The sequence below is a fragment of the Perca flavescens genome, chromosome 12, assembly GCF_004354835.1.
Source record: "Perca flavescens isolate YP-PL-M2 chromosome 12, PFLA_1.0, whole genome shotgun sequence".
Classification (NCBI taxonomy): Eukaryota; Metazoa; Chordata; class Actinopteri; order Perciformes; family Percidae; genus Perca; species Perca flavescens.
The window spans coordinates 14186986-14200322 of record NC_041342.1 but is presented as its reverse complement, the minus strand read 5'-3'; the positions used below and the strand labels follow the sequence as shown (position 1 = coordinate 14200322).

The 13337-nt window shown below is 44.7% G+C and overlaps 1 protein-coding gene across 6 annotated transcripts in view; it reads right to left on the bottom strand.

Annotated features, from left to right (window-relative positions):
* kmt2cb (lysine (K)-specific methyltransferase 2Cb) overlaps positions 1-13337 on the bottom strand; it is a 71032-nt gene that overhangs the window by 4261 nt on the left and 53434 nt on the right. For 4 of the 6 annotated variants that reach the window (XM_028594155.1, XM_028594159.1, XM_028594158.1 and 1 more), the window contains 17 exons: positions 12029-12342; positions 10360-11927; positions 10160-10271; positions 9904-9970; positions 9744-9804; positions 9381-9613; positions 6921-8528; positions 6498-6689; positions 5156-5320; positions 4917-5046; positions 4654-4801; positions 4146-4330; positions 3840-3976; positions 2926-3208; positions 1912-2048; positions 1261-1368; positions 43-1159 (listed from right to left, as the gene is read on the bottom strand). In XM_028594155.1, coding sequence (XP_028449956.1) covers positions 43-1159; positions 1261-1368; positions 1912-2048; positions 2926-3208; positions 3840-3976; positions 4146-4330; positions 4654-4801; positions 4917-5046; positions 5156-5320; positions 6498-6689; positions 6921-8528; positions 9381-9613; positions 9744-9804; positions 9904-9970; positions 10160-10271; positions 10360-11927; positions 12029-12342 — 6565 coding nt within the window. The remainder of the gene's footprint in view (positions 1-42; positions 1160-1260; positions 1369-1911; positions 2049-2925; positions 3209-3839; positions 3977-4145; positions 4331-4653; positions 4802-4916; positions 5047-5155; positions 5321-6497; positions 6690-6920; positions 8529-9380; positions 9614-9743; positions 9805-9903; positions 9971-10159; positions 10272-10359; positions 11928-12028; positions 12343-13337) is intronic. The other 2 variants (XM_028594157.1, XM_028594156.1) reach the window with 2 other exon arrangements.

Sequence of the window (13337 nt, the reverse complement as noted above, 5' to 3'; positions counted from 1 at the left end):
AAACAACAATAATATTTCTGTAAAAAATGCGCAAGGACAAACCTTTAGCAGAGGTGTCAGTCAAGACCAGGTCTTGGTAGCCCTGTTCGATAACTCTGATGGTGAACTCTGGAAGTTCTTCTCTTTCCTCAACAGAACAGACGTAGCGGCAACGGCGGTTGCCATGGCGCATGCTCCAGTAAATGCGGCAAGCTTCATAGCCAACTGGAAAGATGGCTGTTGGGGAATGAAAGGCTGCCATTTGTAGAGGGGTTAGTTGGCCCATTGCATGGGACACCAGGCTGCCAACTCGAAAGGTATAGCCTAACTCTGGCTGCCGCACAGCGGTGGCAATCTGACGCAGTTCGTCTCTTTGGACGTAGACACGTCGGAAGACGGCAAAGCAACGTAGCTCATGCTCCAGTGCTTGTCCAACTGTTCCCCGGGGCCTGTGGGCATGACACAGCATGGTCTTGTCCTTGAAGAAGGTGCAGTGAGCTTGCAGAGCGCAGGTGAAATGGTAGACATTGGTACAGCGTAGGCGGTGGCAGCCGCTGGTGGCTCCAGTCTGCTGGCAGTAGGCGCAACGTACCGTTTGGCCACGATGCAGTGCAAGCTCTACGTTGATGAGGGCGCCAGCCTGCGTCTCATACACCTCATTTGACCACAGGGCGCAGTTTAGGTGAACCCATACATCAAGATCTAGATTAAGAAGCCTAGCAGGGCCATCAGTGACCCCATCTCCAAACTGGTGGCAGAAACAGCACCGTCTATGGTCTCGGAGTAAGGCAGGAGGGCGCAGGGAGGCCCCAAGTTTCTTCAGGAGCTCATCAATCTCCGCCTCATCTGGGAGTTGGGAATTCCCTCTTGGCACTACCACCTGCACAGTCCACTTCCTCCAGCGCAGTCCTTTCTGTCGCTTTCCTTGGTGCCAGCCGTCATGGGACCTTGGCCGGGCCTTCAGCTTCACTGTGACTTTGATGGCATCAGACTTGGTCTCCATCTTGGTTGTCTCACCTGCCATGGGGAAGGGGATAGGAGGAGTAGAGGGGGGAGACTGCTTGGGCTGAAGCTGGGCCAGGCAATGAACATCCAGCGATGACATGTTGTTACTGTACTGGTGCAGAGTTTTAAAAAGGCTCTCTGTTTGCTCGGAGGCAGGGAGAAGGGACACGGATTCCTGAAAAGATAAGACAAGAGCCATGATGTCCAGCAAAAATAATGAAAAATCAAATTAACTGCATGCTATTTAGACCCACTGTGGTGTTAAAAATGGCAGACCTTAGTTTCTGTGGTTGATCTGGATTGCAAGGGAGATGAACAGTAGAGAAGGAAGCAGCTGTGACTACAGAAGACCAGATCTTCAGATTTTAAACTGCCTCCAGATTCCTAATGAGAGAAATTAGTCCAAATTTTAACAGGCTGAATAAGAAATGAGGTATTAAATCAAAGCCTGACCAATGTGACCTGCTTAAACTCAACGGACTTTAAAAGAAGTTATTAAAATAAACATCAAAAACATACAATATTAAATAACTAAAATACTCAAGACTGAAGTAATAGGGTATGCCGTTTAACCCATTAATTAATCTGAAATGGATTAAACTCCAGCAGGCAGGATTTACATAATCAGACGATATATGCAGTATTACTGTGGTGATGGTGCTGCTGTGTGTGTATATAGATGCGTATGGCCCCTCAGGCTGAATGTAGAGATATATCCTTTACAGTAAAGTAAGGTCCGGACATCCAGTCATGGCTCGTCTAGTCCCCCCCATTGGGAAATCAATCATAAAATGATCCATAATGGCAGAGATGACTTTATATGAACTGGTACTGTGCATTTAAAACATGTTGTACTTTAGGTGGCCTGCCTGCTTAATATACCACCCTGCTGCCATTCGGAGTATTGAAGCCTAAATAATTTGGTACCTTCATGTGGGCGGGGAGATCTTTGATGGATTTCTGCACTCCATTTCCCAGAACCACCACCTTACAGTGGCAGCACCACTGATTTCTACATCCAGGGCTGGCAGGGGTCTTCTGGTCAGGTCGAGGTAGAGCTGCACCTGCAGTAACAGAAAATGCTTTTAAAAGTCATATCCATTTCAAAATTTATTCTTTGATAGTTAACCTTCAATGGTATGATGCTTGACATTAAAGCGCCCATATTATGCTCATTTTCAGGTTCATAATTATATTTTAAAGGTTGTACCAAAATAGGTTTACATGGTTTAATTTTCAGAAAACACCATATTTTTGTTGTACTGCACAGCTCTCTCTCACTGCTGCAGATCCTCTTTTCACCTGGTCTCTGTTTTAGCTACAGAGTGAGACCTCTTTTCTTCTTCTTCTGTACTATCTTTGATTGCACTCACACATGCGCAGTAGCTCAGATGTAGATCATGTCAGCTAGCTAGCTCCATAGACCGTAAAAGAAAGGTTGTTTCTCCAACTTTGGTCAGTTACAAGGCAGGATTAGCTGGGAGACTTCTAAATGAGGGTGCACATGCAAGTAGTTCTTTTGTAGATTATGGTGAACTTGTGTGTGTTGTAGCAGTGCTTTGCTATTGAGAATGAGGTAGCATGCACACTAACGCTAGCATGCTAACACTAGCATGCTAACGCTAGCATGCTAACGGTTGCGGTTAGCCAGCTCGTTTCGGCTAGTGACATAGAAAGCCGTGCAGATTTTGAACAGCTCACCCGGAGACTGAAAGCAGGATACATTCAGAAACCGTAAGTTTGTATGCATGTGGAAGCACCATAGATGGACACAAACACCCCAAATCCCAGAAAAAGTTATTTTTTTTCATAATATGGGCACTTTAAGTTAACAAATATTAGCTCAGAAAATAAAACTAGAACACTGTTGTTTTGTGCTTTTTCACAGGAAGCCATTATGTTTAGAAACAAATGCTGTTTAATTTAGTTTTATTCCCTTACCTGGGCTGTTGGGATGGAAACGGAAATGATGTGCCTGCTGCTGTTGCATCATCGCCTGTGCTCCACTGGGCCTTATCATCTGTCCCGGACGTCCGTGAAGCCCGCCATTGTCTCCTTGTCCGTGGAAGAGCATGGGAGGCCGAGGCTCCATGCCATGGGGCCCCACCCTTTGACCACTGAGTAGAGATAGGGGCCCCCTGTCTGGTGTGCTGCTGACCTCATAGCTACTGGGGATCTTCACACACAGTAGGTCTGAAATGGCTGCCACTACACCCGTGATATTCTGAGGGGGAAAAAAGTATAGTTGATTAGGTCTCTTATCAAAAATCTAAGATTTTTGGCATGTCTGCATTACATCAGTTGGAAAAAAAATTATGATGCATTTATTGTTCTGATGCACCTTTACTTTTAAAATGAAACGACTAAAGTTGGCCTCTCAGTAACTGTGATTACCTTTAACTGATTTAGAAGTAGTTTTCTTTGCCATGTGCAAGTGAAATGGCCAGAAAATGAATAAGCCTGACAAGTAGGACAGCCTTAAAGGAGAACTCCGGGCAATTTTTACGTTAATCTTGATTGCTATTTTTTCGGTTTTTTTTTTGCTATCGACAGTACTCATATACATATAGCAATCAAGGTTAACGTAAAAATTGCCTGGAGTTCTCCTTTAAGTGAGCTGCTTCAAATGTAGTGCATGTACTATGTGGTGCGTACACGTTTACATATTTACAATACAAATGGGTAATTCTGTACACCTAGATTCTGATGAATGAAAAACAAACAGGCCTGCAAAAAATTAAAAGAGTGATCAAATTTGGCAGAACTCGGACTGACAGTACTATAAAAAAACTCAAGCCTTTGCTGAATTTTCTGTGAGACCACAGTATTTAAAACCATGGATTATGTATTCCTACCTCTGCTGCAGCTGGTCTGAGTGTGATAGCTACAGACACCAGCCCCTGTTTGGAATCATTAGACATGGGGCCAAAGGGGGATCCAAAGAACATCACAGAAGGTTCTGTTTTGATATCCTGCAGTTTGATTTCTGACCCTGGAGAACGAAAAAGAAGGACATTTATAAAAAACTGCCAACACACTGCTAAGGTATGCTGGAGTTGTGTGTTTCAATTGCATACATACACAAAACATCCAATTTATTACAATTGCAGTCACAGGAATACATACATTTAATTGCACGGATTATGTTGGAGTGTGTTTACCTTTCCCATCAGGTGCAGGAAGCATGGGGAGGACAGGAGACAGGCAGGGGGACAGTGGCTCTTTCTTCACCAGAGACAGGTTTGGGTAGCGACTGATCTCCATGCCAACCACGCTCTCAGGAGATGAGGATGGAACAAAACTGTCAGGTGTGTCCCTATCTTTGCAAGGCTCCTGTCCTCTGTTACTGTTGTTATTTTACGGGGAGAAACAAGAACAAATAATTAACCACCTCTGTCAAGACCATGCAGCCCAGATCGATTATCATAACATGATTACATGAGTAATCAACGCAAACAACGGTTATCCTAAGGAAAGTTCATTGTGGGACTGGCTAGTGGCTGTAATTCTGCACCAAGGCTGAATTTCGGGAAAGAGACTTCAGATACAGTATTAGGGGACCACTAAGGCCTATATAAAAGCATCCAAAAAGCACCATGTCATGGGACCTTTAAATGGTGCAGTAGCCCTCAGATAGTTCCAAAGAATTACTGTTATTTATGTATTTACCTGAGCTCCTCTTGGTTGTTGTGAGGAGGGGTGGGGAGGGAGGCCGGAACATCCACAGTTTTGGGACCCTGTGCGATGGCTCGGGCTAGAAGGTCTTCCTCAGTCCTAAATGGGACATGTAGTGGCTTTGGGACCAGGCCTTTGGACACTGTTTGAAACAGAAGGACATTGTCAATATATACTGTGCTTACCTGAAATGATGGAAATACATATTATATATATATATATAAAAAAAAAAAAAGTCCATCCTTCTGAATGCTTACCCATGGCAGCAGCTTTGCTGGCGAGCTCTTCTGACGTGGCAAATCCATTGATCATTTTCTGTCGGTTCACAGGTGGTGGAGTGGGAGGAAGAGACGCCGGTGGTGTTGGTGGATTGCTCAGGTTACTCTGCTGTAGGAATCAGAACCAATGAATCAGAACCAATGCAGTGTCAGCACATCATGCTGCAGACACACTTAACAGTACCCAGTTCCAACTTGGTAAGGTAAGCAGATATCACCTTGTAGGCCAGTTGGGAGTAATAGTCAGAGACTCCATCGAGTGAGGCGCTGCCAAAGGTACCAGACAAGAGGTTCTCTCCATTGAGCTGGCCGCTGCCATAGGGAGCGAAATGTGCAAAGTTGACCCCAATCAGTGGCTCCATGAGGGGCAGCAGGGAGAGCTGCTGTGTCAGGAGAGAAAACAGGACAAGGGGAATGGATAGGAGGGAAATCAGAACAAGTATGCAAGTGCAATGGATACACCAAGCCAAAAGTATACAATGTATACATATAATACTAAAAAAACATACAAAAATAAATTATATTTATGATCAACGTAGCATAACTAGCATCATTAATGTTGAATAGTAAGAGGTTTTTTGTTTTTTTAAACAAATAACCTTCCACCACCACAAAGGCAATTCTTAAAAAGGTGCCCTGCCACACGTATTTCATTACTTTGTGGTAATGTCTGAAGTTCTACCATGGACTATGTAACATTTTTTTGGGGAAAAAATGCCTTGGTTACCTTGTTTCAAGCCATTCTAGCGTGGTATAGAAAGCCTACAGGAAGACTCAGCTCGATTTCTGCCAGTTCTCATTAATATTCAACAAGCTAAGCTGTGTGAATCTCATTGGCTAACAGCTAGCCAATGAGAGCCTGGCTGTCAGAATCCTTTACCCAGCCCAACTGGGCGAGCTAATGAATAGTAATGAGCTCAGGCAGTATGATGTCAGACTGACCAGCTTTTGTAATTGGCCTGATTTCTCTGCTTATTTCTTTTCAGTGGATAGAGCTGACAGAGGAGGTAGCAGTTCATTTTCACATTCACAACATAACACAAACACATTCATTTCAAAAAATGCAAGTAAAAACGGTTTTGTATGGCAGGGCACCTTTAAGCCAATTCAAGCATTAGCATTCGTTGAGTGTTGGGTATGTATTTGGTTTTGCTGAGCTGTATTAAATACAGTGACGATGAAATAATATTGTACTACATTTCTAATTAGTGAGTCAGCTTCATAACATTTAAATCAATAAGCCTCAATCAATGAGGGACTTGCAATATAATCACAATCCCCTTCACCTAAATAATACCAGTTTCTAAAACCTGTGTGTGCAACTGTCATCCAACAAATACCTAATTACAGTAATATGCTTATCATATGTGAAATTAGTGTCTGTGCACTCGACGGAGACCATTTTCCATTCTGGTAGTAATTAATAGTGTTAAATTCTGAATAAAGCATTCAGATTTCAAGCTATAAAATTGTTCTACCACCCTTCGTTCCCAAAGATATGCAGCGGTGCAGCTTTAACACATTTTAGAGCAGGTTATAAGGTTGTAAAATCAATCTTACCTGTTTGATTTGGGTCATTACAGTGTCATGGCCAGAGTGCATTAGTTGCCTCTCATCTCCTTCCTTCTTCCTCTTCTTGTAGCGAGAGGCAGGTTTCTCCCCTCCTTTTGGAGCTCTCTTGTTCCTCCCTTTCTTCTTCTCCTGTTCCGGGAGCACAGGTCCAGGAAAGTCGGGGGTGCAATCTGAGTAGGCCTGGAGGTGAAAAAAAGATGTTCTTGCATAAAAAGGCATGAATAAACTTCTAATTACTTGAGCAGCATTATGGCAATCACAGAGCTATGACTCATTCAAAAGCCAACAGCTATGTCTTGCACCAATTTAACTATGACACATCTCCCCTATCTGAATCACTTAGCCTGTCTATGACTCACTATGTTGATCACCCCTCCGTGCTTTAACTGTATGACTAACACAAAGACTGACCCCATTGCTGTCCATGGAGCTTTGCCTCAATAGGGCTTTGCAGTCTGCAGGCTCCTCCTCCTCTGAGCGCATGCTCTCCTCGGACCTTTGCTGGGACAATCCAGGTGGAGGTGTACTCTTGTTCTTCAGAAGGTGTTTTAGTAGTTCATTGCCAGCCTCCCCCTTGTTTGGACTTTGCCCTGCAGGGAAGGGAGACACACTCCCTTTATTACCCTCCTCCTTCACAGAGCTCATTTCTGAGCCGATGGGCCCTTCCCGAAGCCCATGACACTCACTGGCATCAGTCTGCTCCAGCTTTATGTTGTTAAGGATCCTGTCATGTTCCTGAGCCTGGGTTCTTGCTGTGTCTGATAAGAGACAAGGGTGTCCAGATTGGCCTCCAGAAAGCTGCCTCTCCAGCTCTGAGTGACTGGGGGTGGAAGATCCCAGTAAGGGAGACCTTGACAAGTCCTGGTCACAGAAAAGATGAGTGTTTCTGGTTGGAGTTGAAGAGGTGTCTGAGACACACGGTGTGAGAGGGGCTGTAAGGTCTGAGTGTGGAGTTGAAGGTGTCTTGACTGAATCTGCATCATCATCCTTCTTCTTTTTGCGGTTCCTCTTCTTTTTCCCCTTCTCGTCTGGGATGATGTTGGAGTACAGTTGGATTAGAGACTGACCTGAGCCTGGAAAGTTAGACGGTAGAGGTGTAGCTGAGTCACCTGCAAATGGTGGACCCTCACCTGGCATCTGAAGCATCATTCCTGGTCCACTGAACTGACGCGGTCTGGGTTGAACCTGGGGAAAATTAGGTGCTTGTAGGGCAACATTATCAGGCCCAAAACCAGGCCCCATGTCACGTGGCATCATTCCATTGCCCATCATGGCCCTCCTTTCACCTTGCATAAATGTCCCAGGTGGTGAGCCCATACCAGGCTGCATGCCCTGCTGCTGGGGGAACATTGGTGCAAGTTGTTGCTGTTGTTGCAGAGGAGGCCTCTGAGGCTGCATGAAGTCCTGTGGTAGCTCAGCGTTAAAAAATGGCATCTGAGCGAGTGGTGCCATGTTCCCATCTGGCCCCATCATCCCTTGCTGTTCCATTTCCATACGGTGTTTCAGGGCTCTCTGTCGTTCAACTTCCTGCATTAGCTGCACCCGCTGTCTCTCCTGCTGCTCCCTAAGCCTTTCCCTCCTCTCCCGCTCCTGGAAGCCTTCACTGAATGGGTTGTTGTCATCAAACTTCACACCACCTGCCTGCATGGGTTTCATACCACTTGGTGGAGGTGGTGGTGCCTGGGAATCCACAGGTATTTGTGAGTGTTGAGGTATGTTACCAATTGGTATCTGATGAGGTTGGCCTGGATTCCCCACAGGTACCTGCATGGGAGCACCAGGATGCCAGCCAGGTGGTGGGTTGGGCATACACGTAGGTGGATTTTGCGGGCCAGGATGAAGCGGCATCTGCATTATGGGATTCATAGGAGGCTGGACAATTGGTGGTCCACTGGGGACCATGCCAGCAGGGCCAGGCATTGGGTGCATCACAGGCATTATGGGTTTCATATTGTTTTGCTGCTGATTCACTCGGTACTCCTCTATAAGTTCAGCATGCTCCTTCTGCTGTTTGCGGATCTGAAACAAAACATAAAACATATTCACAAGAAATATTATTGAGGTTCTCAAAGACTTTTACAAAGAAAATACTTATCACTTGCAAGGTGTTTGATCACATTTACAAGACAAATTTACAAGGACATAGGTTTACCCAAGGGAGGGGATGAATGATTTTTATTTCAAACAGTAAGTGAAGAATTTAACTTTTAAGCAGGAGTTGGAAAGTACAATCAGCCAAGATCATTTTTTGACAGCTGCAGTGCAGTGCAGACACAGGCCTCTGCGTTTTGAGTTCTTCAGTTTGTCAGATATCATTTTTCCAAGTCTGCTTGGAAAGAAAATAGCGAGATGTATATCTTCAAATGCATACCATATACCTACATTATCTGTCGGATAAATTAGAGTAAATAGTCAATTTTTTAAATACTTATTAGGTCTGCTATAAAGTTAAGATACAGTCAGGCAGCACCTCTGGTCTTAAAAAGAAACAGGCATTCAAAAGTGTAAATAAAATAATTGAAGATAATGAAAAAGCATGTGCTTATATTAAGCTAACACCAATGCTACTGTGTCATTGCAAATAGACTTACAGTTAGAAAATAATAATAATAATAATAATAATAATAAGTGATTAAATATCCCCCCTCCCCCCCCCATTTGTTCAGTTTGACATTATTTCAGCACCACACCCTGTCCATAACATGGTCCTAAGCACGCCAGGCATGTGGGAAACTACTTCTGTTATTTGCCAATCCATACTTTAAACAATAAACTCTGCTACATATGACCAATGAAAGCTTAAGGCAGCCACTGTGCAGAGGAGGGCTGAGATAGAATTCAGTAGTTGAGCTTGACAGGCCTAACATTTACCTGCTCCAGTTGTTTCTGCACTACACCCTGCTGCTCTGTGACATGTTTGAGCTGCTCAGCGTCCTCCTCAGGGAACTCTCTGCCTGCCTTCTTAGCTGTTCTCTGCTTAGCAGACAGGGCTTTCTTAGACTTCCTGTGAGCCCCAATCTTCTCTTCCAGAAACTTCTGCTGCATTTGAAGTAGTTGCTGAGTCTCCTGGAGCCACTCCTCATACTGAGCCCTCTGAGCATTGTCTGAAAGGAGAAAAAAGGCTCTTTTGTTAGCAAACTTGACAGCATGACAAACAAACATCTTAACATTTCAGGCCTGACAGACCTACAAACCAAAAAGTTGAAAATGCATATTCATTTTAAGATAACTTACTGACAAATCCTGGTCCAAAATTTGGTGGATTTGGTCTTGCTACTTGTGTCAATTTGCCATCCTAAAAGCAATGTTGACAAATATGTTATATATTTGCAACTTAGATATTTTTCATTATATAGTTTAAATAACCTCTAAGCAGATGTAATGATTCAATTACCTGACCAACAACTTGTGGAGGAAGCGGTGTGCTTTCAGGACAAGATGGTGCAGGACCAGGAGGAAATCTGTAATAGAGCAATACCACAACCATGCACCATTTAGCAATTTAATCAATCACAGTAACAATTCTTCAAATAGTTGCACAGTATCCTAGTGGCTGGGCTATTAGGTTGGTATTACCACTCCTTGAAAACCAAACTAATACATATACTCCCACTACCAGTATTACATGTGGTACCAAGCAAACTTTTTACCTGTTCATGACCATTGGGGTCATTCCCATGTTGTTCTGAACCATGACTTTGTTGATGCCTTTCAGGGCAACCATTTTAGCTTTCATGATGGGGTCAGTGATGGCATCAAAATCTGCAAATAACAAATAATGCACTCTCATAAAAGACTGGTAATCTCAAACATTAACCTATCCCAACAAGTTGTGGACTTAATAATTTACCAATGTTGGGGAAGAAGGAGTCACTGGAGCGATGTCGTATCATAGCTTGCATCTGCCTCTGCTGCTGTTGTTCCTGCCTCTCCTGGTCTAGGAGGTCCTGCAATAGGAGTGGCTGCTCCTCTAGCAGAAGAGGACGGTGTAGCTGGCCGTGGTGACCCAGCGCCTGGTTCAACGCTGCCTGCTGGGCTGGGGTCAGACCGCTCTGGTCCACTTCAGAGGCTAGCCCCACCTGGTGGTCTGCCCCAAAGCCAGTCATAGAAGCTTCTACAGCAGTTGTGGCGTCGGGTATTGTAAGTCCGGAGGTAGTAGGAGTGTCAGTAACTTGGTTCTGCTGGGGCATGAGGTTACCTCCTTGACTGACAGCTTCACCGATTGGATTTAATGACTGCTCTTCAGGCTGCTGCTTAATGAGTAAACTAGACAGGACTGGGGTGGAGTCGGACAGCACTCCCTGCTGGTTTGAGGTTAAGGAATTCTGGTCTACCAAATCAGAGGGTTTCTGACAGTCCCTGACCTCCGTTTTAATTTCTTGCCCAGGTGCCAAAGAAGCAGATTCCTGACTCCCAGAGGCCTCCATCTTGACTTCAGCTGAAGACTGCTCACTTGAGGCCTCAGACTTTGCCAGTACAGATGTGGAACTGGATGATGCCTCAGTTCCTGTGCTTGAGTTTTTGTTGATGTCTGTGGTGTCAGCATTATCATCCATAGGATCACTGAGATCCAGTTCCTCATTAAACATGTCTTTCTTGATGTCATCTAAGTCAGGGTCTGTATAGGCAATGATGTCAAATTTCCCAGATGTTAGGAAGTCATCAAGGTGTAGGTCATTTGTCTCTAGATCTAGGTCTTTGCCATCTTCTGCATCCAAATTTAGGTTTTCCAAGTCAGCATCCACCAAGTCTTTCACCTCCACATCCTCAAGATCTTTGACTGCTGATTCTTCTGCATCCAGTTTCTCCTCCACAGCTTCACTGCCAGACACTGAGACCACCTCTGTCTGCCCAGCAGAGGGTGCAGTCAGGATCATAGATGCTGCCATGTTCTGGGTCTCGTTTGAAGCAGGCTGGCTCATGGATCTCATCAAATGAGATTGTTTGAGTGTGTTATTTCCTGACATTTGGGCATGCTGATGAAGATTGTCCATGCTGGCAGACAGCTGTACGTGGCCAGTGTGGCTGGCCATGGGGTCTACCATCCTGGGCCCCTGATTTGAAGCAAACCTGGAATCGGGTGTTCCTGGAAATCCTGGTAGCCTTTGACCCTGAAAGTTGGGATCCATGTTGCTTCCTTGCATGGCACCAGGGGGAAATGGCATACGTGGCCGGTTTTCTACTGCTCTGTGTCGCAGCTCAATGAAAGGCTGGCCCATTATGTTGTGCTGCTGCACTGGCATACCACGTGGTGGAAAGTGCTGGGGCATCCCCATAGGGTTACCTCCCATACTCTTTGCCATTTCGACAGACATGGATCGTCTCATCTGAGGAGGGATATCCTGCATTGGGTGTTGCCCACGGGGAAAGAACTCTTGGGCCCCATGAGGTCCTAGAACCCCTGGTGGGAATGCAAACCTAAAATAGAAATAAAAAATAGATTTTTGCAGTGTTCGGTTATTAATTACAGAATATCTGAATCACAAAGGGTTTAATAAAAATAAGAATATCACACAAACCTTGGCCCCTGATGTCTCGAATTAGGATCTCCAGGATGTTGGCCCCTGAGGAGTTGTCCCTCATTAGGGAAAGGGACACGCTGATCGCCTGGAAAAGGTCCAGGAAACCGCATTGGCCCTCTCATGGGTCCTTGTCCGGGATAAGGTGGAGGAGGCCGGTTGAACATTTCCCCCGGTTGCCCAGGGCCCTCCTGGGGCCAGGGCCGTGGTGGTCCTGGGTTTATGTTGCCAGCAGGCTCCTGAGGGCCCCTCTCCTGTCGAATAGCACTTCTCTGTTGCTGCTGCTTGAGGATTAGCTCTCTAATTCGTTGTCGCTACAAAACACAACAACAAGCATACAGACATTTAAGCCTTTTTTTTATTTATTTTTTTAAAACAAGGTAAATGGGCCACGTAGCCTCATATCGCAAAATCGTAAACGCGAGTTGGTATGGAACCTCTCCGTTCATTTTTAATTTCAACGGCAGATTAAAATGCCTCTGGACGCAATTGGGTAGACCAATCATCAACCAATCAGAGCAACGGAACATGTGAAGTAGTGCTTGGCTGACGGACAAATGTGAACAGACTACAGCATGCAAAGATAAGCTGTGATGGTGTGGCATCAATATGACTGAACGAGTGTTGCCATTTTTGCCATCAGAATTTTAAAATAGTAGTTTAACAGAAAATTTCACATAAGCTGCAGCCATCTTGGTTGTTTTCTTTACTAAGAACAAAAAACATACAATGAACGTACACGTCCCACCAAAACAAGTTCCTTCCCGAGGCTATTTTCCAGAGGCACCGGCCAAGACGATTATGATTGGTTTAAAGAAATGCCAATAAACCAGAGCACATTTTTCTCCCACTACGGAATGCTGTGTGGACTAGCCAGACCCTCCTCCACAGCGCTGTGGAGGTAGGTCTGGCAATGCTCAACTACTCAACAGCTAATTAGTTATCTAGCTTGCAAATTGATGTTAGCAGAGCACCTTTTCCCGGTGAGTGTTTGTTTGGTGGCTTGTTCAACAAGCTACAGTGCAGGACAAGGTGTTTTCATATTTGTAAGTAAGATGGGAAGGAAACTAACATTGTTGTTTAAAGTCTGTGGCTATTGTGTTTATAGCATGCTGCTGTCTGGCTGTGACCACCTGCCTATTATAGAATGGAGACGTTACTGCTTTATGCAAATATAATTGATTGGCTGTATGGATACAAGTTCTCCATCAACATAGACGGAGAACAAACGTAATAATTCTGTCATTCCCATTTGATATAAAAAACATTTTTCTTACTACTGCTTGTTTGTTATGTGGTGTGCATTTTG